Below are 26,532 nucleotides of genomic sequence, written 5' to 3' on the forward strand. Positions count from 1 at the left end.
GGCATTTTCGGCTAACGACAAGTATCAACTTTCATTGAAAGTAATGAAGAACACTAAACACCACATATGAGTGACCCCAAGGAAGTAAGAGGAGTCGAACTTAGAACCACATGCTTCCCGAGGTGAAGGTCCCTTGCCAACTCGGCTACTCCTTGGGGTTAAGTGTAATCTACCCCAAAAAAATGAAGAAAGAAAGGACATCAAAGTTTCAAATCAAACATGCAACTCAATGGTATCCCCAATAATAATGGGGAGGAGGAAAAAGAAGAAGAAGAATACATAAACCAATAAAACATGGCGGGAATAAAAGACCAAACAATCCTAAGATACCAAATAAATGCTTATGTCCTCACACAGTTATTGTTTGCAACAACTTCACAACGAATACATGATCTAATCAAGGAAGAAGATGCAAGCCCATAATCAATGGAAAAAAGAGAAGGCAAGAGAAGCTAAAAATGGAGGGGAAAATAGACAAAAATTACATTCAATGGAAAAACTAGATCACAATTGCAATCCAGACCTACAGGCCCTGATCAATGAGGTAGTCCCCCAACCTCTCCACAATCATGTTGCACTGTCCTGGAGCCACAGGCTCCTCATAGATACCGAAAATTAAAGCTTGATTCGTCTTCTTTATAGTAACTCCCCCAGATCCCTGCAAATAAAGTGCATGGGTCAATATATCCGAAGTACTTTTCCTCAATAAATGTTGTTCAATGTTTTATAAAGAGAAAAAGCCAACTTAATTTGTGCCTTAACAAGTGTTAAGCGTCTGATATGAGTTCTGCTAAAATGTAGCCTCACAAAAGTTTCCGACAGTGAAGCTTTATTAATAAGCTCCAACAGAAGCAAGCATAAGGCTACCAAAGACCATGGCCACCTGAATTTCACCTAAAACCATGGTTGGAAAACAAGTTCCGACTCTCGGTAACCAAATTAAGTCAAATTTCAATGCCTAACTGGGTCATGATTCAAGAATACTAACCCAAGGAAGGTATGTGTCTTCACCAAAGTTCAAACCAAGTTTCTTTGATTCAGACTCGGCCAAAGAAAAAATAAAAGGAAATACATTTTTTCCAAATACCTTTCTTTATTTAATGTAGTACCTCTTAATTTTTGGATTTGAATATTCTAAAATATAATACTAATATGACCATGATGTCTCCTATCAAGCTACCAGAAAACTAAGCACAATGACTCTGAGTTTCTTCTCAAATTTATGTATCACATAGTTTTAGATATTTAATTTTCTCTAACTTTCCAATATCTCCTATGTTATCATAGTTTTCATCTGAAAAATTGTAAATATTTAACTAATGAAATTTTTGAATGAGCTTGATTGTCTTATCCTAGACCTGTCCTCTCCTTTAAGGATAGTGCAACTTGGGTAAAAAATTGGCTTGATACTAGAAAAGGTATGCTCATATGGAAAAAGGCAACAGTGAAAGCATCTCTTATGCTTTAATATACCATTTTTAGCATGTGAGCAAGTGGGTGTACCAGGTCTCAGCCCTATGGGCCTCAACGGGGCAGAGCTGATCTTTGCTTCACTCAATAAAGAACCAAATATGAGTAGAAGGGAAGGTATCAAGAACTCTGGCATGAGAGAAGGAAGGGTAGGGTTGAAAGTCAGGACCCAAAAAGTGCTAAAATTACTATCTTCTAAGACTAGGATTGCAACTGTTTAACTACAGATAAAATGGAAGCCAAAATATCAGGAAATCAAGCAAGAACAAATAGGTAGGGAGGGAGGGAGGGAGGGAGGGAGGGAGGGAGGGAGTTTTCTGGTTAGGACAAGGTGCACAATTACTAGGTTCAATGATCATGATGTTGGTTAGCTTACACATCTGAAACTTTCCCTGTTAAAGGTACAGCAGAACTAACAAAAAAAATGTCCAAACACATTCCCAAAGAAAGAAATGTGGATGGGAGAGAGGACAGTATATAAATCCTGCAAGATGGTTTCTATTAACATATGAAAATTGGATATGAACAAATAAAAAATTCTAGCTCTATGTACATACTTAATTTGCCACTAGATACTCGATGAACAAGTTAAGATAACAGCTAGAGATTAAGACTATGAAATATATCCAGGGGCAGCAAAATGTTAACCAATTGAGGCAGCTGACTTTGATAAGGACCTTCGGGCTAAATTTCCTCAACAAACATATAAATGAGCACATGTTTTAGACCTAGATGTGTTCCATCACATGTAAGTAATTAGTAATACATAGACCATGCATGCATAAAAAAGCCTAGGGAAAATAAAATGAGCACCTTATTTTTTCCACAACATAAAAGGGAGCACACGTTTACCATCCTGATGTGTTCCGTCACATGTCAATTAGAAATACAAAGAACATGCATCCACATATAATCCTGGGGAAAAATAATATGAGCACACATAAAGACCATTATGGTGAAATGTACAATCTTGAGCTCAATGTCACTAATTAGGCATTCACATGAAAAAAAAAAAAATATATATATATATATATATATATATAGATCAAAAGCAAGACACACATACGTATGTACATGGATCAAAGATGAGAAACTAGTTATATTCATGCACAGATGAAACAGAATCACTTATTATTACCAAAAAAAGGAGGGTCTGGGAAAATCAGGGTATATGAATCAGGAGACAATCACCTTCTTTCCACGGATCACAGCTCCTGGTTCTCCTTGGATAACCATGTATTTTGTTCCCGCAAGGAATAAGCCAGTAGGAGCAAGGTAGCCGGGTTCAGAAAAATCATTCATGATACCTGTGACCTCCTCAGTCTTAAACTGCAAATATTGAACCAAAAAAATGAACCAGGGAGTGCAAACAAACAAACAAACACACACACACACACACAAAATAAGAAGGAAGAATCATGTAAAAAGGAAATATTAAGCAGAAAGCCATTAACTGTCTTTACTATAAAAATCAAAGAGTGTTACAATGGTAGTTGGAATTCACAAATTTAGGATATATTATCACGTGAAACAGTGGAAATGGTGTTCTCACCAAATTCCAACCAAAAAGAGAGAAATGTAAATGACACATAACCTAAGATGAGAGTACTAGTACTACTAGCGCTGGATCCTTCACAAAGGAGAAGAATTAATTACATTCACCCCAACAAATTATAGCACCCAGAATGGAAAACTCTTTATCAAGCATTTCATAGAAAACATAAGTCAAAGCTATTAATACATGAAACTCAAATACTACTCCAACAAAAAATCATGGTAATGGATGCTACAGAAACGAATTCAAACAGATCTCCAACAAATGCCGGAGACTAAATGAAACTCAAACATAGATTTGGATAATCCAACCAATTCAATTCAATTCAATTCAATTATTTCAATAAGCTCCTTCATTTCCGAATCATTTTAACAAGAACAAAATCTCCAAATCAACGAGATTCATAACAGACATTGGTCCTCGTTCAAGTCAATCAATTGAAAACGTCGATCCGAATTGAAAAACTAGAGATATGCATTTCCACGGGAACGATCGTCAACAAAGCAAAATTGGAAGAATCAAATAGAACAATAAAAAGTTTTATTCAATGAGCGAAAATGAATCCGAGATCTAAACCAGATGAAATCAAACCAAACGACAATGATCCAATCGATTAAAATCAAACACAAATATCGCCACCAAATCCACCAGAGCAGATCAAACCAATAAGCAATCAGAATTCAGAAATGAAGCAGATCAAATGAAGTCAACACTGGAGAAGAGAGAGGTAGATGAATGAACCTGAGGGAATGAAGCGCTCTGAGCCCAAACGCTTCCGTCGTGACCGATGATGGCCGCGGCCTTGAGAGTGTGACCGACCTGGCCATCGATATCGCACATAAGATGATCGTCGACGTAAGTTTGCCACGACATTGTCTTCTCTGATGCGCTTTCTTCTTCCTCTGGTTTTTGTTTTTCTTCTCTGGTAATGTGGTTTCGTTCCTTCTCTCTCTATCTCTCTCAATTGAATAAATAGAAGATTGGAAATAGATCTTTGAGACGAGGCAAATAGAGAGAAATAAGAAGAAGCGACGATGATGGATCTCTTCACTCAACCGTCCATTGAACCCGATTGAATTAGTGCCATTCACGTCCGCCTTTATTTAAGGGAAGAGATCCTTGCGTCGTGGTCCATAATTACACAAGCTTTTATCGGAATTACTAAACTACCCCTTACTTCCTCTGTGTGCACACCACTCCGTCCTCTCAAGTGAATGATTCATATTCATAATCACTTGGCCCCACAGAAATCAAGGGTCATGATTTTGTTCAATCTGCGATTCACACTTGGGTGAGGCGTAGGGCTGTCATGAAAAGTCTCAGAATATACCGTACAGCAGAGGATCATTGTGAGATCCGGGGCTGCCTTTCATCAGTTAAAACCGTTGGATTGGAATTTCATCTCATAATTGATTCAATATTCTATCCACCCTGGATCAACAAGCACCGTTAGATTCAAATTTATTTAAGGAATCTAAATCCTGGACCCACAGGACAACTTTTTAGTTGTTCGGTCAGTATTAGTGCTAGCCTAGCATGGTAGTACAACGCACACAAATAAGGACGGTAAGGGTCCCACGACTACCATCGTGGGACCATCACACCTTACCATATCACATGGAGTAGGTCCCACCCAAAGCAGACCCCTTTGCCAAGTGCCAAATTCACTTTACGTGGTGGCATCGCAATATCATAATGCATGGGACTTAGCTGGACTTTCAATAGAAACTCAAAATAAAGCTAGGCTCATGATTAGAGTCTTGGGTAATTATTATGATGGGTAAACAACACTGCCAGTTGGCGATACCAGCGCATGGGACTAATGGAAGGTTGTGTGTGTGAACCTCTACGGCGTATAACGAAAGCGAATTAGGTCCTCATAAGAGAATCATTCTCATATAAGTCTGATCTATATAGATAAAATTCATTCAAAGATAAATTCTGAGGTGGATTCCATTTGTGTGGAACTGTGGATTAGATCATACGAGAATGGTTCTCGTATGAGAACCTGATCCACAGTTAGATAGAACACTATTCGCTTGTGTGTGTCTGCGTCAAGACACAGGAGGTGCCCTTACGCTGAAGATGCTCCCACTATCCCACACATACTCCCATTGACCTAGATAGTGATGTGTACCTATACCAGAGGGTTAATATTCCTTTGCCCTTATTATTATTAATAATAATAATATGTGGGAGGGGATGCGGCTCTTATGCACGTGTGAGGGCCAATGGTAACGCATAAGGAAGTATATCAATAAAAGGGTCATTTACCATTTCATGGAGGTGAGCTGATCATTTCTTCCACTTATGTGTTTGCGTGTAGGACCACAATACCTCATAGAAAACAATTTTTTTATTTTTTTTTAAGGAATTCTATTCTTTATTGAAGAAGTTGAATCTGCTAGTACTAGCGTTCATGGTGAAGGATGACTTGAAGGGAAACATTGTTCAAGAAAAAAAAAATTATGGAATTTCTAATCCAGATTCTTGAGATACTAAGGTACCATGAGTGAGAAGAATCTAGCCATTTTGGACTTCAGGGTTTCCATTGGAAGTCCAAAATGTTTTGGTACTATTCTTGGAGTTCCATCCAACTACGAGAATCCATGGATTAAGAGATTCTCTTTTCACCATGGGTGGGGTGGAACTAGGTTCTTGGTTTTCACATCATATGTTAAATAGAACTAAAATTTTATAGATAAGTAAAGCTAAAGGGATCTGTTAACATCTCAAGTCTTGACCAAAATGAAGTTAGCCAGGTGGAAAAATACAGATCTGAAAATCTTGAAAAATATAACCTTTTCCTAAAAAAAAAAATAAATAAATAAAAAATGAATATACTAACACAAAAGAGGATGTGCAACTGAAATTGAGTATGAACATTGATAATGCTATCAATCTAAATCATTTCCTTGGATATCCATACAATTGAAACTGCTGCATCACATTTCCATGTGACAAAATCTGATGCCAAACTAGAGACGCTCACTAGTTTTGCTGAGGTAAAAAAACTTTTACAAAATAAAAAATAAAAATAAAAGAGAAAAATTACATGAAACTACTACTTCATTTTTATTTGTTTAAAGAGACTAATGGAAGATTAAGAACATAGAAGAAAGATTTTCCAATGGTCTTTATTGAATTAAAAAAAAAAAAAAAAAGCTTATGATAGAATAATTTGAGAAGTTTTAGGGAAGAAACATGTTCAAGTAAATATGTGGACATTATTAAAGATATGTATAGTGATGTAGTAACTAGCAAAAGAACTATGAGAAGACAAGGTAATGACTTCCCAATAACAATTGGATTACACCAAAGTTCAGCTCTAACCTGTATTTGCTTGCATTAATCATGGATAAGTTGACTAGAGACATTCAAAATCAGATCCCTTAGTGTATGCTTTTTGCAGATGATATTGTTTTTAGTAGATGAAATAAATGTAAAGTTGGATTTATGGAGATCAACCTTGAAATAAAAAAAAATTTTAAGGGTAGAACCAAAATTAAGTATATAATGTTTAACTTTAGTAACAATAAGACTAAGAGTGAGATGATAAAAATTTGAAGTGTTATGTGACTAATGTATTTCTTTAAAATTCAATGAAAATTTCATAGAATAATTATATTTCATAGAATAGTTATATGGCTTGCAATGATATATGTGACTAAAATGTGGGGTAATGAAAAAAAGCATTTAAACAAACTTAATATAATTGAAATGAAAATGTCGCGGTGAATGAGTGTAAAACTGGAAAAAATAAAATACAAAATGAATGAATTAAAGCAAATTAAGTTTAGTGTTGCCCATATTCATTATAAGTTGGGAGAAACTCATGTAAGGTGGCATGATTATGTGCAACGGAGGCCCTTAAATGCTCTTATACGGAGAAATAACTTATTGCAAATTGGAAAAGCTAAAAAATACCTAATAGTAGACCTAAAATAACTATAGAAGAAGTGTGTGAAGAAAGATATGTATAACTTAAGATTGAAATCTTTATTTTTTCAGAAATAAGATCCAAGTTATCGATCCCAAAGTTCAAATATTTCTAAACTCCACACTGACAATTGTAAATTCTTGGAAAGGTCAAATTAAAGCAATCCAAGCTTGAGCGATTAGCTTCCAGAATTCATTATTTAAAGATGGCATATGCCGCATATCCATTTGATCCAAAAGATAATAATAAATCTCTACAAATATGATGAGGATGGTGATGATTCTGATTGTCCCACATTGTCAATGTCAAAGAAACTGCTCGAATTGGACGACAATTGTCTAAGGAATACAATTGGAAGACCCCAAGGGTTTACTAAATAGATAACCACCCAATTGAATAATGACATTTGGAATTTTTAGATTTTTATTTAGGGAAAGATTTTGGAAAGATTTTTCTGCTTAGTTGCATGACTCTTGCACCTAAGCATTAATAGAGTGGATATCCCATGAAATGGATATTTCCATCTTTCATGGGATAGGACAATCATTCTTTTGGTCTCTATGTCTAGCCGTAGCCTCTACACTCTCGAAGAGAGTCCTTTTTTTCATTTTATTTATTACAAATGATAAGCTAAATGATAAAATTGAGAACTAAATAATGTAGTTGACCAATCAATGGTAAGTTGCCAGCTAGATATCTGATCATGGGATCCTCCTAACATTGCTTCTTTTTTTTTCCTAATGAAAAAGAAATAAAATTAAATTAAAAAAAAAAAAGAGAAATAGATTGTTCATCACAGACATGAGAAACTACTCTACTCAACTTATCAACCCTAGCTCTGGTTAGCCAACCAATTGATCATTCCTACAAACCCATCATCATATTTAGCAATCCCAAATTTATCATTAGTCTGCAACAACGTTGCTCCTTAGTATACTACCAAGCCAAGCAAATTTAATATACTTTGTTTATTTTCTAAAGTAACTAAAATGTCAAAAGCTTAAAAGCTTTGTTCTACACTCCACCCCTAGAGAGAGAGAAAAAAAGATAAAAAAAAAAGCTTTGTTCTACACTCCACTTAGCATGCCGGTATGCCCTATTTCACTGTATATACCCTCTCACAATCTCCCCCATCCCCCCGCCCCCTTTGTCACTTCTCATTCTCCCCACCCCAACCCACCCCCGATTAAACCATGATAATTATCACCAAAAAAAAGAGAATGAAATTAATGTTACATGAAGATCAATTTGGAAGATGTAATCAGAGTATATTGACTTTACATTGTGCATGACCAGAATCTGAATGATAATTTCCCACATACCCAACAAAGAACAAATAAGGATCCATCAATAATGACTGTTTAATGTCATACAGAAAGCAAAAAGGGAGTGCATCGTTACCATCCATTCAAGAGCTTTCATGTTTCTTCTCCCCCTTCCCTGCAATGAAGGCTTCGTTCCTCTTGTCAGCAACGTCGTCAGGAAAAAAGTGATTGCAGCTAAGCTAAATCAGTAAAAATCAGCCAAAGCAGGAGGAAATGGTTCTATCAATTCAGCCGATAACTTCTCCCGCTGAAAGCTGCACCAGATGTTCTTTCTCGCTGAGCATTTGTATTCGGCTGTGATCCTAGCCCCCAACGAGCAACAAGTTTATGCCTATGTAGCTGTATTAAGGAATTTCCACAGAAAGCAACCACTCTAATTAAATACCTACCCTGGACTCCACAATTTAATGACAAAGAGACTAGGGTTGCAATCACAATACACTCCGACCAGAAAATACAATTTCAATCTGAGGGGTCGACCCTGGGGCAAATCTAGATGTTAGGAGAAGACTGCCCAAAGAGACCAGGAGACAGAATGGCTTGACATGATGACTAGTCTCAATAAATTCACCTCCAGAACAATGGACTCAACACATTTAACATTCATATTTATGCAGAAACCTTTAAAAAGTTTAACATATCAAATTGGTGTTCTGAAAAATAAATGAAATGACCCCTACAATCCTCCATTATCATGTACGAAAATACTTTCAGCAGCAATGATAAAGATAACATGAATCCTAAATTACCAAAGCAAAATGTCCAACGTTTGTACTTGAATAACTTGGCTGCAAGAAAAATGGAGTTAGGCGCAACATCATGTAGAAGATCTCCTAAAAATTTTCTATCTGGATGTTAAAACTATTAATTAGATGAGTAGGATCATCCCGTTGGCTCAACTTCGGTATTCTCACCTGTGTCCATTGCCATGTGTATGCCCATAAGGTGGAGATAGTAGAAAAGGCTAATTAGCAAATGCCAGAATCTAACAGGTTAGAGACGGGGAAAAAGGAAGAGCTTGGGTTATATGTTGAAAGGAAATGAACAAGGATACACCCACATGGGAGTCTTCAATATGTTCCTTCCACCAGAAAGTGGATGCAGCACCGTTAAGAAGTAATATAGATGTCCTGCTATGATTCCCAATAAATCTGGTGTGAGAGGAGACCCAAAAATAACATCCAAAGCAAGCATTGCCCAAGGGAGATAAAATGCCTGTAAGCCAGTAAATATGGTAATTAAAACAGATCAAGAGCACAGTAATCTAATGTTATTCTTGGAGACAAAAATAATGGAGGCGTACTAGTGAAATACCTTAAGCGTGACAAGTCCATATATACTGATTTGAGCATTTGGGAACTCCCTACTCCAGACGTAGAGAAGCATGAACACCAACGATATCCCCAGGAAAGGAGACCATAACAGGGGAATGGCTGACAACACCTAAAAGATCCACGTTCAGGTAACACAGGAGAAAGAGATGACAATTCAGTCCACTGATAAACATATTCAACTAAAACTCAGAAAGCATATAAATATGAGTCTAGTATTCAGCCTTGTGAAAGTGCAGACCATTCAACAGACAGAGAACATACCAGCAATGACAAGCCTCCAAAGACCATCATCCACAAAAAATCTGCTGTACGTCTTTCAAAGGGTCCATTCTCAAGCTGCACCCCATACCTTATTCTGCAACATCAAAAGGATGGATTAACAATTTAACATAGAAGAGTGTCAAGCATGGATAATGAAGTTTTCTTGTTCCAGTTATGTGCAAGTACTAATAATATCCTTCAGGATGCATAGGATAATATAGTATATTTGCAGGAATAATAACTTTGTATGCTTACATCATTAAGAGGCGAATTCCAAAATTGATGGAGAAGTTTCCAAGGAAGAAAAAGTTAGTAAACAGCCTCCACAACTGAGAATTTGCCAAGAAAAACAGAAAGTTAGTAACCAACCTTAGCTGTGGTACCAAAAGTGGGGAAGGAGACGGTGAATTAACATTCAGATACAGAAATCTGAAACTATGGTAATTATTGCCAAGATACCAACCAAAATTTGTGAAGAGAAACCTTAGTATGCACATGTGTGATGTTCTTTTCTTTTCTTCTTCTTTTTTATTTTTATTTTTTATTTATTCTTTTATATTTTTTACTGTCAATGCAAAACATAAAACAAGTTACCAAAGTTTCAGTCAAAGAGGTATCCATATCCAGAAAGCGAACAAAATGCTTAAGGTCTAGAAGTTAAAAAAAAATGATGCATATATATTCTGGAATTGAATCATATTAGGCAGAGGAAGGAGGATAGTGGTGTGATGGATGTCAGTTAACAAAATTATGATTTTTTTTTTTTTTGAAGGGGGGGTGGTGGGTGGGGTTTGGATGTCACTATGCTTAGATTACATTTAACATTCTTATCACATCACCTGTACCGGTGTACCACCACTTGGCAGGATGTGAAGTGCTAAACATTAGAATGCATAGTGAAATTTAGGTTTCCCAAAAAACAACCATTTTCTTAAATTTAAATAGTAGTTTATTGCCCAAGGTCTATGATGTTTTTCAATGAGAAAACAAGTGTGGCTGACGGAATCATAGGGCACCAAATAGTTTTGGTGAAGCTTCTCAAAGAAAACCAGGATCACAGGGCAGAAATTGAACCAGAACTGGAAGATTATAGACAACTAAAAAATGAAGCAATCTGATGCGGTGGTAACCCAGGTCGAAGGACACCATGGACTGCGGATCAAGCTATTAAAACTTGAGTCCAATCCAATGGTTGGATGTTGGATTAGGAGTTATGGGACTGACCAGAATATAGCAACTTTCCCAAAACAGATTTAGAAACCAGTGAAATTAGCAAATAGATCTCAGAAATCAGAAAAACAACAACATAAGGCTTTGTTGTTGTTTCGTATCTCAGAAATCAGAAACTAAACAAAATAATAGAAACCTCCAAAGAATAGAAACTGAAATTGGAAGTCCTGCAGCAAAGATCAACAATTTGATAACACTGAATCAAAATTAGAAACTCAGGATTTTGGGGTCGATTCAAGAGATTGAGAGCAGCTGTGAAGCTTGTCTGCAGACCCTTTTGAACAGCATATTCAGGTCACTTGGAGAAGATCTGGGGCTTATATTCAACCAGAAATATAAAAAGCCATCTGCATCAGAACTGGACACAAGTAATTGATCAAATCTATGGAAGAAACAAGAGTATAGTTCACCAACACTGCAGTGATCCGATAGACAGAACAAGTGAGGAAACCATATCACTGAAGATCTGGAATCAAGAAACTGACCATGATAGTAGAAACAAGAGAAAGAGGATGATAGGAGAAAAAAAGATATGTAGATATCTCACCTACTGCAGAGAAGGCATCTCACCTGTCTCCAACCTGGAAACCCACCAGAGAACAATGCTTCTCACAGCAAGAATGCTTCTCGCACTCCAAGGTTGCTCATGCCAACTTTTCTTTTTTTGAGTGAAAATCCTAGGGTTCTGAAATCACCCTCCTTTATTTATAATAAGTGATGCCACATCAATAAAAAGGAAACTCTTCTAAATAGAAAGAGATCTTTTTACAATTTAACAACTCCCAAAAATCAGAAAGTTCTAGAAAACAAATTTAACTATGTTGCACTACTCTCTTGGGATAAAAGTAACTACCAGCAAAATTCAGAAACTTGCTAAAAAGGTAAAATAGAATATATTCCAGCAGCTATAAGAAATCTTCCAACAGATCTATCCACCCAAGTAGGGTCCACACATGCTGAGAAAAAAGGCCAGTCAATACCCAGCCCAGTTTTCGAGCCCTAAACAGAACCATGAGCTAATTGGGCCAGGCCAAGTGGGCTGGTTGGGATGCTGGTTCAATGGCTGGCTGGCTGGGCTGCCTGAGTGGGCTGGCTGGGCTGGCCTTTCTTCTCTCTTTCCTCCTTTGATCTACATCAGTGGCAATTTCAAAATTGTGCATCACCACATCAGGTGAAAAATGCAGTCATTTAGAAAAGTTCACGCAATACATGAAGCAAGAATGTCATGCATGACCCTTTAGGTAAAAAGAGAATGTAAGCAAAGTGCAATGTGATAATTAAAAAGAACATGTAAAGAAATAAAGTAATAACACATGAGGTTGATGTCAATGAGATAGGAGAAATGCAGTGATTGCATAAAGCATGATCTTTGTATTTACTATAACGAAAACATCCAAACTAGCTTTTACTCATTTTACATAGAATATGTAACTGTCAAGAAAAATATAATACACATATTTAATGTGACTACAAATTATGAAAGTGAGTCGACATTTTTAATGATATTCAAATCATGCTTCAATAAAAATATCAAGATCTGCAGAGATGAAAATGCAAACCTGAAAACGCGAGAATACTAGAGGGTAAACAAGCGCAATGTTTGCAGGATTGTAAATTCCTAATTGATATGCCGTAGTAGCCAACATACATAGGGTCCCATAAGCTTTGGTTATAGGTGGAAGTGAATTATAGAATCTGAAACCAGGTGAAAGAGAACAGTTTCATGGTTGTTAGCAATAAGCCAAAAGAAGGATTAAATGTTCAACAAATTCCTACTCACAAAGTTAACAGCTAATAAAAATGTGCCTAGATAAACATTAGAAGAGTAAACAGCATTAGTGGAAACGTTTATCAAATCTCACAAGGGAGAAGGAATCATTGTAGGAAAACCATCACAATTTAGAATGATTGCTAGAAAAAATGATATCCTGGCCAACAGCAAGGTCATAGTGACCCATTGGCATGAGGATATTTATGGCAATAATAGTGGCATAAACAATCAGATGTCGTAACGTACACAGATATTTTGCAATTTGGAACTAAACCCAAAAGGGGAGGGTGGAGAGAGGCTCAACTCACTAAGCCTTAACACTTCCAATTGTTCTTGGTCACATGAATTCTAATGCCATTTCTATCATTACAACAACAATAACTCAGCCTTATCCCAACTAAATGGGGTCCGCTACATGGATCCTTACCCTCCAATCAGCTCTATTAGAGGTCATAATTAATACAATGCATGTCTTCCTCATCGCTTCTCCTTCTCTTCGCCCCTTCAATCTAAATCAAATAATGGGATAACATCATAGGATTTCAGTCCTATTGCGTTGGCCATCGGGATCGAAGTAATGATTTACAGGGACAGTCGGGGGCATTCGCATTTCATAATCAGAGGTGAAATTCTTGGATTTATGTGGACTTGTGTGTTGATTACATAGTTTTCAATGCAGAATTGTGTGTTCGAGTTGTTACTTTCGTGTTTAGCGGGGTTGTCAAGAATTTGTTATCTCATTCCTCCTTTCATAAAAGTAGGTTGGGTGATGGATTGCCTTGGTGGACATAATGCATGTAGAAAGCTTTGGCTTGACTAATCTATATGGTGCGTCAGGTAGACAGTCGGTACCTTATTATAGTCTGTCGTTATAAGCCTGTGGCTGATTTGTAGTAGTGCGTCAATTTAACAACCGACACTTATTATAATTAGCCATAACCCGTCAATCTTTTTGCATGGATCCTCATGCTCGTCCTTACTTGGAATTCTATGTAGCCGACCCCATTAAGTTGGGATAAGGTTTTGGATGTTGTTGTTGTAATCTGAATCAAATCACTCCTCCATACTGGAGCATCAAAATGCCTCCGTTGAACATGGCAACGCCACCTCAAATGACTTTCTCATAGCTTAACATGTGGAGCTACTCCAAATCAGCTCTAATATGACCATTCCTTACTTTGTCCTTCATAGTTTTTCCATACATCCATCTAAACATATTCATCTCAGCTACACTTAATTTATCTATATGATGCTTCTTAATTGCCCAATATTCTGCACCATACATCATAGCTGGTCATATAACTGCCTTAAATTTCGTTTAAGCTTTAAAGGAATACGTCAATCACAAAACACTCTAAACGCACCTCTCCACTTCATCCATCCTATTTTAATTCTTTGTGAAACATGATCCTCAATATCACCTTTATTAATAATAGTTCCCAAATACCTAAAATAATTACTTTGCGGAATCTTCCTCTCCTCAATTTTCACCACCTCATTATCCATCCAAGTGTAACTTTTAGTTATATACCATATACTCTGTCTTCGTTCTACTTATCTTAAAACTTTTTGATTTCAAGGTTGATCTCCATAGCTCCAATTTGGAGTTAATTCTTGGTTTTGTCTCATCCACCAAAACAATATCATCAACAAAAAGCATACACCATGGAACTTCATCTTGGATGTCTCTGGTTAAATCATTTATGATAAGTACAAACAACAACTCAGCCTTATCCCAACTAAATGGATCGGTTACATGGATCTATGCCCTCCAATCAGCTCTATTCGAGATCATACTTTGATTCAAGGCCTAAACTATGCATGTCTTTCCTAACCACTTCTCCTAGGATTATTTAAGATTTGCTCCTGGCTCTTTTAGTTTCTTCAATCTAAATTTTATCACTCATCCATATTGGAGCACTCAAAGGCTTCCGTTGAATATGACCATGACACCTCAAATGACTTTTGTGACAATACCAGGGATCTGTAAACAGTACCTACAACTAGAGAGAGAGAGAGACAGACTGACAACCAATAGCTTGGCAGGCTCCCTCATTGTATATTTATATTAATCAAAACTAATAACAATACAATTCAAGACCTTGCAGAAATAAGAAATAGAAATCCTAATCTAACTAATTTAGGAAACAAAATACTAGCCTATGTCTAGCCTGAGTAAGGAAATAATAAACCAAAGATAAAGACAACTAACCACAATAGGAAAAAATCCCCTTATCGTGACACCTATCTGAACATTCCCCTCAAGCTGGAGTATACATATCAAAGGCTCCAACTTGGAACAACAAGAATAAATATTAAAAAACAGCTTCAGTCTTGTAGCAGTCACAGACACTAGTGAACACAAAGAGAACTTCAATCAATCATCATAATCTAGTAGCTATATCAGCTCAAACACATCAACCATCAGCAACAAGAGTAGAAAAAAAAAAAGCTCTTCCCAAGGAAGGTAGGTAGTAATCTTCATAATGAGGATTATGATGTGCAGCATCCAACAGCTACCCCAGAAGCCCTTCAGAAGGAATGCACTCCAACAAGTAACAACTATGTGATTACTAAAGAGTAAAGACCACATAATTGATGATCTGATTGGTAAAGATTAGACTCACTCTTGAGCCCCAAATAGAGGTCTCATATAATATTGCAATAAAGGTTGTAGTGAACCAGACAACATAAGGTTGTTGTAAACTAGATAAGTTGCATTATTGTTGAATAGCATCTTCATGGATCAAATTGTGGTTGAGGACACGAGCAGATTAACAATAATAAATCTTCAACTGAAATAATCTTGAGTAGATAATAAGTCCAATCATTGATTACTGTGTTGAGCAAATAATAATCTCCAATCTCCCCCTCACGTGTAGCATTACACATGGAAAAATAACGCAGAGTATGAATTCCATCACTCCAAAAACGAATAATCAAGAGCAAGCAAATAAATCCCAATAAAATAATCTCCAATTCATCCCCTCACAGTAGAAATAATCTCCATCCAAGTACTAATCATCAAAAAATTGCAAGTCCCATACTAATGTGATCTTGGGTTCACCAAAGCAATAATATGGAAAATATCTAAGCCCAATGGAATGCTCTTTGCCGATGACATCGTTTTAGTGGATGAGACTAAAGCAAGGATTAACGTTAAGTTGGAGCCATGGAGATCTACCTTGGAAACAAAAGGTTTTAAGATTAATAGATCGAAGATGGAGTCTATGATGTGTCCGTTTAACCATTCTACGATGGATAATGAAATAGTGAAAATTGAAGAAAGAGATTCCACAAAATGAATATTTTAGATATCTGGGGTCAACCATAAATAAAGATGGTGACATACAAGATGACATTTTCATAAAGAATTAAAGTGGGATGGATGAAGTGAAGATATCTTGACTGATCTACATGTTTATTGTTATAAGCCTATGGCTGATTTGTAGTGATGCGTCAGGTTGACAGCCGCACTTATTATAATTAGCCACAACCCATCAATCTTTTTGCATGGATCCTTGCACTCGTCCTTGCTTGGAATCTCCATGTAACCAACCCCATTAAGTTGGGATACGGTTTTGGATGTTGTTATTATTGGATGAAGTGAGATGCATCCGGAGTGTTATGTGACCGGTGTATCCCTTTAAAGCTGAAGGAAAAATTCTATAGGACTATGGTGCAACCAGCTATGATGTATGGGGCGGAATGTTAGACAATTAAGAAGTGCCATATAGAAGAAGCTATGTGTAGTTGAAATGAAGATGTTAAAAGATGGGTGCGCGACAAAACTAAGACGCATAAAGTAAGGAATGAGCATATTAGAGCTGACTTGAGAGTTGCCTCATCAATGACAAGCTTTGTGAAAGACGTTTGAGGTGGTATGGCCATGTTCAAAGGAAGCTTGAGGAAGCCCCAGTAAGGAAGAGTGATTTAATTCAGTTTGAAGGACTTAAAAGAGCTAGGGATAGGCCTAAATGACCATAGGCGAAGTGCTGAGGAATGATATGCATACTCTCGGCCTTGTCCCAAGTATGACCTTGAATAGAGCCTATTGGAGGGCTAAGATCCATGTTGCTGACCCCATTTAGCTGAGATTCTCCTGAATTGTTGGGTTGTGTCTCTTTCTCATCTATCTACTCTCATCTTTTCGTCTTGTCCTTTCCCAATTTTCTGTTTGAACCCTTTATTCTCTATTTTGTTTTGCATGGATCCATGTAGCCGACCCCATAAAGTCGGGATAATGCTATGTTTTTTGTTGTTGTTGTATAAGCCCAATGGCAATTCTATAAATTTAGACAACACGTATAGGAGCATCCAAGCAAATATACCAAACAGTAATACTTCAAGAATTAAAAAGGCAATGGCATTTGGTAAATATATCAAAGTTAAAAATGGAATGGCATGACCGTGCATAACCAAACAGGAAAGGGTCACTTGATTGACTTGAGGAAAGGATACAACAGGAAATACGAATTAAAGATTAAGGGCAAACTTGGGAATAACAAAAAAATTAGGAGTATGGTCTAAAAAAGGATTCTTATTTAAAGAATAGGGACTGAATTGGCAATAAGATGATATATAAATAGGTGTTGAATTAAAATAAATGAAAAGTATTGTCGGAAAACAAACCAAAAGTTTAAGGAATCAAAGGCCTAAAAATGGCTGGAATTAACTGCACAGCATAAGAACTTTAGAACAGGGAGATCCCAACATCACCGATAGCGAAGAAGATAACTTCTGTAACTCAAGGTGATAACCAAGGGGGAAGAACTCCCTGTCAAGAACCAAGGGGGATGGAAGGATCGAGTAGTACCAAGCAATCGATTAGAGGTTTCAGCAGCAACAATCAATTAAAACCCTAGTTCAATCTCCTCTGATAGCAAAAGAACCAGAAACATACCCTAGTATCGTCTTGTATGAAGACCATACCCTAGTTGATCAGAGCAGTAGCAGCCAAAAAATAAAAAAGACACTACCAACATACGACATCAACGATATATCAGCAACATATCAGCAACCGATTGAGTGAATCAGCAGTAACAAAAGTAGCAAGGGGATATCGATTAGCTTAAATCTTCAGGTATGACCTTCATCAAATACTTGAATTTTCTCAATATAAGAAACCCTAGATCCTCTTCTTTTATGAACTAGGGTTTTCTTACAATGGAAAATCAAGGAGAGAATCAAGTACTGGTTACAGCTCGGATACCATGTGACAATACCAAGGATCTGTAACCAGTATTTGCAACTAGAGAGAGAAGAGAAGAGAGAAAGAAATGATGAAGAAGAGGAGAGACTGCAAGAGAGACTAACAGCCGATAGCTTGGCAGTCCACCTCATTGTGTATTTATAATAATCAAAAGCAATAACATTACAATTACAGACCTTGTGGAAATAGAAAATAAAAGTCCTAATCTAACTAATTTAACAAAGTACTAACCCAAGTCTAGACTAACTAGGAAATAATAAACAAAGAAAAAGACAACAATTAACCATGATAGGGACAAACCCTCTCATTGTGACACCTATCTTAACTTTCTCATAGCTTATTATGAATTGGAGCTACTCCCAAATCAGCTCTAATATGGTCATTCCTTACTTTCGCCACTCATCCATCTCAACATCCTCATCTCCATTACACAGAGTTTATCGATATGATTCTTCTTAACTGGCCAACATTCCACACCACACTTCATAGCTGGTAGTATGACTATCCAATAAAATTTTCTTTAAGTTTTAAAGGAATACGTCAATCACACAACACTCCGGATGCACCTCTATGTAACACATCATCCTCTATATCATTCAAAGCCATTATATGCAATTAACAAGTATTGATGTCTTTTCTCACCACTCAACACTTCCAACCTCTACTATATCACTCCTAATAGGTGGATTCATTGGTCTTCTATGCACAGGTCCAAACCATCTCAAATGACCTTCCTTCATCTTGTATCCTATTTACACCACTCATGAGTTCCCTTGAATGTTATTCTCACTTCTGATATCTTTCCTAGTAAGGGTGTAAATCGGTCCAAAACCAAGTATTCGGTTTAGTTTTTGTTCAGTTCTAGGGAATATAGGTGTGATCCAGAACCAGACGAAGCACCGCCTCGATTTTGAAAGTCAATACTCATTCCGAACCTGTCCCGTTCCGGTTCCTTTCCGGTTCCCAATTTTGGTTCTTACATGGTTCGGTTCCAATTCCTATACGCATTTTATTGTATATATCTACTATAATATAGTAGCATTATAAAATCTAAAACTAATGTTAGTAATTAATATATATATATACACACATATATTATATAATATCAAGTGTATTCGTATACTATAATATATTAAGAAAAAAAAGGGCACCCTAGTGCACGAGGCTCCCGCTACTACAGGGTATAGGAGGGGCAAATGTATACAGCCTTACCCCATGCCTTGCAGGAGAGGTGATTCCAAGTTTTGAACCTATGACCAACATGTTGCAATAGTGCAACTTAACCATTGTAACATAGGCTCGCCCACTAATAAATTAATATACTATAATATATTGGTACCCAAATTCAGTTCGATTTCAGTTCTAACCACCGGTTACTATTCAGAAACTGGAAAGTAGCAGAGTTCCACCTCAGTTTTGTTCGCTATTTCCGGATTGTAATCATATTCTATTTACTTTGGTTCGTTTCGGTTTTAGTTATTCGATCCGAAACTGGTTTCGGTTTCGGTTTCGGTTTCGGGTTACTTCCTAGTCCTTCCTTTCATCCATCTCAATAATGATATCTTAGCTACAATCAACCTTACATATACATTTTTGGGGCCACAATTAAGCTTCACACAACATATAATTGCTCTCCTATCATAGATAGGTCAGTTCACCACTCCTGAGTTCCCTTGAATGGTTCTAAAATCAATTCTAGATACCATTTAGCTACTGTCACATACATGAAACTTCCTCTAAGCTTGCTACCCATCATTGCTCTCCTATCCTAGAGAGTCTTCGAAAGAGACTTCAACGTTGGAAGAGTAAACTACTCTCCCTTGTTGGGCTACTAGAACTCATTAGATCAATTATGCAAAACTCATATATCTACTGGACTGCGGTTATTGGTTTGCTGGCTTCTATTTCATCTAAAATTGAGTCTCTTATGTCCTCTTTTCTTTGGAAAGGTGGCAATAATCCCAAATTTCTTCACCCTTTGAGTTGGGCTAAAATCTATCTTTCTTAAAAAAGAGGGAGGCTTGGGTATTCGTAGGGTTAAGGAGTCTAATATTGTTGGGATTGTTAAGCTTATCCGAAATATTGCTTCTAAAAAGGAGAGTATTTGGGTTAATTGGGTATATTCTAGATACTCGAAGTTTGATTCCATCTGGATGGTATCAATCCCCCATAGATTCTTCATAGGTTTGGAAAAAGATTCTTAAATATCAGCACCTTGTTTTTTATCGTATCCAATCTTCAATTAGTGATGGTTCTAGCACATTGCTTTGGCTTGATAATTGGCATCTTGATGGTGTAGTAATTCTAAAATATTGTGACAGAATCAGGTATGATGAGGGCTCTAGAAGATTGGCTACGGTGTTGTCCATCTTTAGACATGGTCTATGGCTTCTAGGCCCTAGAAACTCTGTTTCTCTCATTGAGGTCTGGGATAAGCTTCAGAATGTTAGTCCGAGGTCTAGAGGTAGTGTGGATGTTATCTATTGGATGGTCAATTCTTCAAGAAATTCTACCCTTCTGCTTGGAATTTGGTTAGGTCTAGAGCTCCCATTGTTCCATGGTATAGGTCGGATTGATTTGGTTCTTCCATTTCAAGACATTGCTTTATTGTTTGGAGAGATTTCAATTATTCGCTTCCTAGTCAGGAGTTTCTTTCCCAAAGGTTCAGCTAATAGGAAAAATAATCCAACTATCTAGTATGGCTGAGTTTCTAACCTTTTTTTAATGAAAAGGATCGAAGTTTCTAAATCTAGCACAATAATTTCATAAGTACACTTGGAATGTCGGTTAGTGATTAAATTAATCTTTGGCAACCTTGAAGACTAAGCTACCTAATCCATAATGTGCACACCCACATACACGCAAGCACACATGCACTCCCATTGTATATCTGAAGGATGTAAGATAATCATCATGGAAAGAGATGGAGCATCTAAAAAATGAGCCCACTACATGGTAAAGTATAAAAAGTGGGAATGCCCCTCTACCCTTCTTTGGGTTGAAGAACCTAATGCATATCAAGCTATTTAATAATCAAAAAAGAAAACCAATTGTTTCCACAGGAAAAATAAATTAAAAAACAATATTTAATATGATATGGACCCTGACTAAAACAAACAGAAAACAAAAATTTTACCCGACACAAAATGGAGGGCTACAAAGGCAAACAAAACCAAGGGCTGGCAGGTCCATCTCTACTACCTCATGGAAGATTACAAAATGTGAGGATCTCCCTAATAGCTCATAAGTCTACTTTATTTCTCCAATTGGAGCAACTTTTATAGAGTATGTGCAGCATAATTTGATTTGATGAGAGCAACAACATTCACCGTGATAATTGTATTAGAGCTAGTAGTGAAATCATAAGAACAGTACTAACTGTATACCGATGATCAATTGTATAGCAAGGCTCCAATTGATAGTCTCTAAACTATTGATTTTTTTTTTCTTTCTGTAAAATAGATATTGCCTAAATGAGGCCATGCCTTATTGCTTCTATGATATGGACATCAGTTGCTGCATGACTCATTCAAGTTAATCAACTAAAATCCTCATCCATGAATCCGTAGGCAATGTGATAGCCATCTTTAGTAGGCAAATTTGATTTTACTTCCTGCTTGTCTTATCCACAAAAAAAAAAAAAAAAAAAAAAGTATTGCTAATATTATAACCATTTGACCAGATATTTTCCGCCGCCATACAGAGAGGGGGAGGGTGAGTTGGAGTTACCTAGAGTTGCCTGAACCACAGGCCCTAAAAAGAAAACAAAGAGCCTATACCGCTCCACAGATCCATTACCCAACTAAAACCGTTAATGAGCAAGAGGGAAAGATGGAGAATAACACCAACAAAAAAAAAATGAAGACGATAACCACCTTTCCAAAAACATCCAACCAGCCTAGGCCTTAACTAGGTGTTAATGCAGATAACTCCATGCGGAGGAGGATAATGAAACAGTGAAATGTGACATGGAAACCTATAATCCTCAGCTTGAAGTTTTGAAAGATGAGATAAACAAGAAAACCTTTGTAGAACTAAATAACTCTATACAAGCAGGAACATTTCCTACGAGAGAAGGTCAATAGGTACGGGAAACTCCACAACAAGCATCTAACAAAATAAATAGGAAAGAATCAATAACATAATAAAACAAATCAAATCTGAAACGGTAAGGAAAGATCAACACAGAGATTCATCTCACTATATAATATGTTCATTTGTGGTTATGAGCTCAGAATCAAAGACCCATCAGCGAATAGATTTCAAAAGATTTGCTCATAAGACCAAGAAAGAAATAACAGTAAGAATTTGAATCAGTAACAACGATGGGAAGGAAGAAGAATAAGTTGGAGAAGGAAATTACTCTGCTGGAGAAGACATTGTAGAACCAGAAGCCAAAGAACTCAATCAGGAATCTCTCTGTCTCTCTTCTCTCTTCTCTCTACGCTTTCGCTGAGAACGATCAAAAGAATTCAAACAGTGACAAACGCCGTTAAACCTAACTTTATACGCTTTCGGACACCTCCAGAGGCCAAGAAGCTTCCTCTGTTTCCACACGGACCACACGCATAGACGCCGCTTTGCGCCAATGTCAGCGACCAAGTTAAATGGGTGACTCACTGATTCCACGCGGTCCTCTACCCTTAAAGAGCCAAAATGGGCCAGTAACCACTATTTAGAAATTTGGATTTTGGATGGGGAGATGTAGGGGTGTCAATAGGTCGGGCCGGTAGGTCTCAGTGGGGCTTAATCAGGCTCGGCCAATTTCTAGGGCTACATCATAAACATCCGTTTAGCTAAATAGGCTTAGTTAGTGCGAGCATGATACAATTGATAATCGAGTCGGTTAGTCTCGAGTTTTAATCGAGCTGTCATAAACAGACTTTAACTGAACTATAGACCTATTTAACTTTAAATGGGTTTCAAACGGGTCCTCTTTAAACTTGGTCTTTTAAATGCGTTTGAAAGAAATAGGAATAAAATGAGGCAAAGATGGGCATAGCAAAAAAATATCCCATGGTTAAAATGGATTAAGCCAAATATGGAAGCAGCTAAGTTATTAAGGTACTCAGTCTTTAACATAGTGGAACTCAAATCAATTAAACTATTCCTGCACAACTCAAGTTGAGCAAAATTAAATCAATTAAACTATGCTTGAAAAAGATGAATGTTCAAATAACAATCACCACCATCTCAACTGTACATATCACACAGCCTTAGCATTAAATACAAATAATATTAAAAAAATAAAAAAAATACAAGTAGTATTAAAGTGGTTGGGCTTAAATTAGTCGTTTCAAGTTGGGCTTGTAAATATGTCGGGCCGGTCAGGCACCCATCAGTCTAGGCGGCTGCACCATGTACTACCTGTTTATAAACGTGTTGGACTCAAGCCCGACATGCTTATTAATCGGGCCAGTCTAGTAAAGATGTTGGGTTTGGTCAGGCCTACCGATGCGGGCCTAGAATTGACACCCATAGGGAGATGAATAAGGTCACCCACCGGAAGTGGTGTCAAATTCCAGCTCAAACAGGTTAGACCGAACGCATTGGTTCAACCCATGGTCTGTGTATCGCTATTGTATCGGCTTATCCATATTGGTTTGACAAGTGTTTGATTTCAATACTTGGCTGATACCATATTGATTGAATGGTATGAACCAGAGGTTAAAAAAAAAAAAGAAGGATATTTCTATCCGATATGGGTGATTCATTTCAATATGGTAATGATTTTGAGGATTACCGATATCGTGCTCTAAAACCATGGTTCAAACTGATCCAAATTGAATGCTTTCTGATTTGGATCTTTAGAAATCAGTAAAGTTGAACCAACCGGAAAACAAAGCGAATCTAAAACCAAACCGATAAACTTGTTTCTTGAAAGAATCAAGAAAACCCCAAAAGAAAAAAGTTGTTTTTTCCATTTTTTTAATATATGGAAAATCAAAAGCGAATCAGGCAGAAACCGAATCAAATCAACACAAACCTGTTAAAGAAAACCGAAGCAATTTAGAACTGAACAGGATCAAAACAAAACCAATCAAAATCGTATTCTAACTTACTGGTCGGTTTCAACCTGGCCTAGTCCCGGATTGAAACTGATTCGACCTAATTAAAATTGGACCAAACCGGCTGATTGACACCCCTACCCACAGGTGATCTAGATTATGACTGGCCAGGTGAGAACAATTAAATGATTTCTTTCAGTGTAACCCATATCGCATTTGACAGTATTATTCATAACCCATATGTATTAGCCCATTTCATTTTCATAACCATATGTACCCAAGCATTCATCACAATCCATGGGCCACAAGCCCATAACCCAAGCACAGATTAGCCCAACATCTTTGCCATTGCTCAAGTTTTACCCTTTATGATCCCTTGTACATCCCACAAAAAGGGTAAAGGTAAGGCTAGGGGGTGTCAATGGGCCAAATTAAAACCCCAGTCAAATCCTAAGGTCTCTTTACTCAATCCAAGCTCAACCCAGCCCTAGGTGTCTAGGCCCAACCCTATTGGGCTTAGTCAAACCCAATCCATCCCTGATGGACCCTGATTGGCTGGGCTTAACCGAATCCAGTCCAGTCCAGTACTATTGGTTTCTTGGTTGCTTTATCTTGATGCATTACAAAGATGAAAGATTAGGGTTTTTGTATATATGTAGATTGTGGAAAATGAAAAACTTGTTGTAGACCTTGTTTCTATAAGTACCTATTTACGATTATTAACATATTTATATTATTATGTACTTAATATATAGGGATGGGTTGAGACCTCAATCAAGGCCCAGACCCAACCCGGCTTCGGGCCTGAAATCTCAGCCCAAGCCCTGTTCATGCTTAGGGCGGGTTCGGCTGACCAGGTTTTTTTGATAGCCCCTAGGTAAGGCCACTAGATCACCAAACAACATCATAGGACACAAGGCAAGAAGAAGTATCCAAGAGTATTTGCTTAAAGACACAGAGAATGAATAAATTATAATATTGTAAAATATAAAAGTATTTCATTTGGTTGCAAGGAAAATGTAAAATAATTTTATGAGAAGTGAAATATTTTGCACAAGAAGTCATTTTTTGTATTTACTTACGAGGAGAATGAATATATTTCATTAGAAGTGAAATATAGTGTATAGGAAATGTATACATTTCTAATCATTTTTTTTTCCTTTACCCATTTTCCTTGCAACCAAACGTAGCCTGAATTATTTAAAAAAAAACTATATTGTGAATTGGGTTTATTAGCCCTATAATCAAATATTGTTTCTAATATTGCCTTTTTTAAGTCTAGCTTGTGCTATAGAGGGAAACAATTATGACATGTGAATACAAAAAATGTGTTCAAAATAATAATAATAATAATAATAATAATAATAATAATAATAATAATAATAATAATAATAATAATAATAAATGTGTACATGATTACACAGGAGCATTATGGGGAATCCAACAAAACTTCATTCCTTTTCAAATAGGGTGAACCGGTGAAGTTTGTTTTCAGCAAAGTCGTGAAATAAGAAGTTGTGTTTGCCAAAAAAAGAAGTTGCGCTTGCAAAAAAACCCGAAGAAGGGGCAGGGGAGGAGAAGAGAGAGGGAGAGAGGGTTCACCTCAATTACTTCTCACCCTTGGCGATGCCCAACGACTCGTCTACGCGACCAATAACTCATCTTTGAAAAATCCGACAAGAACAATTGAGAGAGAGAGAGAGAGAGAGAGAGAGAGAGAGAGTTCACACCAGCCTCTATCAATCTAGTTTTCCTTATTCAGCTCTCTGCTTCACCGTTGCAAGTCAAGGGTGAAAGGTGTTACAGGTTTCAAGGTTGAAGTAAATGAAATTAGAGATTTGTTATGTTTTAAGTGTAAATTACTCATTTGACCCTCATAACTTAAAGTTTGGTTTTTCTGTTTTGGCCTTTTGCTTTAGAATTGATTCTGAGGACGAGGAAGGCTCAAAAAGTGTACGAAGTATTTGGTTGATTTAAAAACAAGACCACCCATACGATACAGTTTTCACCTCATTTCTGTTTAAAAGAAAATTTTCAAAACATCAAAATCAATTCTAAAGATCGTTACCATACAAAGCCTTAGTTGCTCATTATTTTATTTCTAAAAAGAATTTAATGCATTATGTAGTGTAAGAGATGAAGAACAGTTCTCAAAAAGGTTGAAAATTATTTAATATAATAATTATGTGAAATGACAGGGCATACCATGATGAAAAAAATTTATTGTCTTAAAAGGGAAAAAGGTAAAGTTACTACTTTATAGTTCACTACTCAATAAAAATTTTCCTTTTCAAAATGGACCAACATTTTGAAACAAATAAGATGGTAGGGGGGTTTGTCAAGCATCTTAGATGGTTGTCTCAACATCACTATTAAAATGAAAAAAATCCTCTGCTACACCCATGGCAGAGCGGCGAGGATCCAAT

At 36.8% G+C, this 26,532-nt stretch overlaps 2 protein-coding genes across 2 annotated transcripts; both read right to left on the reverse strand.

Annotated features, from left to right (window-relative positions):
• Positions 1 to 300: 300 nt before the first annotated feature.
• LOC122070691 (profilin-1-like) lies at positions 301 to 4,020 on the reverse strand. The gene is made up of 3 exons (XM_042634898.1): positions 3,767 to 4,020; positions 2,662 to 2,799; positions 301 to 658 (listed from the first exon to the last, which is right to left on the reverse strand). The coding sequence occupies exons 1-3, from the start codon at positions 3,896 to 3,898 to the stop codon at positions 524 to 526; spliced, it is 405 nt and encodes a 134-aa protein (XP_042490832.1). The 5' UTR covers positions 3,899 to 4,020; the 3' UTR covers positions 301 to 523.
• Positions 4,021 to 8,186: 4,166 nt separating this feature from the next.
• On the reverse strand, positions 8,187 to 22,672 carry LOC122091561 (derlin-1). The gene is made up of 7 exons (XM_042661574.1): positions 22,462 to 22,672; positions 12,675 to 12,810; positions 10,141 to 10,214; positions 9,886 to 9,979; positions 9,605 to 9,733; positions 9,345 to 9,505; positions 8,187 to 8,621 (listed from the first exon to the last, which is right to left on the reverse strand). The coding sequence occupies exons 1-7, from the start codon at positions 22,476 to 22,478 to the stop codon at positions 8,513 to 8,515; spliced, it is 720 nt and encodes a 239-aa protein (XP_042517508.1). The 5' UTR covers positions 22,479 to 22,672; the 3' UTR covers positions 8,187 to 8,512.
• Between the last annotated feature and the right edge of the window lie 3,860 nt (positions 22,673 to 26,532).

Source organism: Macadamia integrifolia, chromosome 2 (genome assembly GCF_013358625.1).
Source record: "Macadamia integrifolia cultivar HAES 741 chromosome 2, SCU_Mint_v3, whole genome shotgun sequence".
NCBI classification, from domain to species: domain Eukaryota; kingdom Viridiplantae; phylum Streptophyta; class Magnoliopsida; order Proteales; family Proteaceae; genus Macadamia; species Macadamia integrifolia.

What these genes read in the sequence shown, in the direction of transcription:
- LOC122091561 (XM_042661574.1), bottom strand. An exon ending in TTGGAGGCTTGTCATTGCTG is followed by an intron (nt 9,734 to 9,885) that starts GTATGTTCTCTG and finishes TGGATCTTTTAG; the next exon opens with GTGTTGTCAGCCATTCCCCT. An exon ending in ATGGACTTGTCACGCTTAAG is followed by an intron (nt 9,506 to 9,604) that starts GTATTTCACTAG and finishes ACTGGCTTACAG; the next exon opens with GCATTTTATCTCCCTTGGGC.
- LOC122070691 (XM_042634898.1), bottom strand. Translation starts at nt 3,898, where the DNA reads ATGTCGTGGCAAACTTACGTCGACGATCATCTTATGTGCGATATCGAT. An exon ending in AGAGCGCTTCATTCCCTCAG is followed by an intron (nt 2,800 to 3,766) that starts GTTCATTCATCT and finishes CAATATTTGCAG; the next exon opens with TTTAAGACTGAGGAGGTCAC. An exon ending in CTGTGATCCGTGGAAAGAAG is followed by an intron (nt 659 to 2,661) that starts GTGATTGTCTCC and finishes CTTTATTTGCAG; the next exon opens with GGATCTGGGGGAGTTACTAT.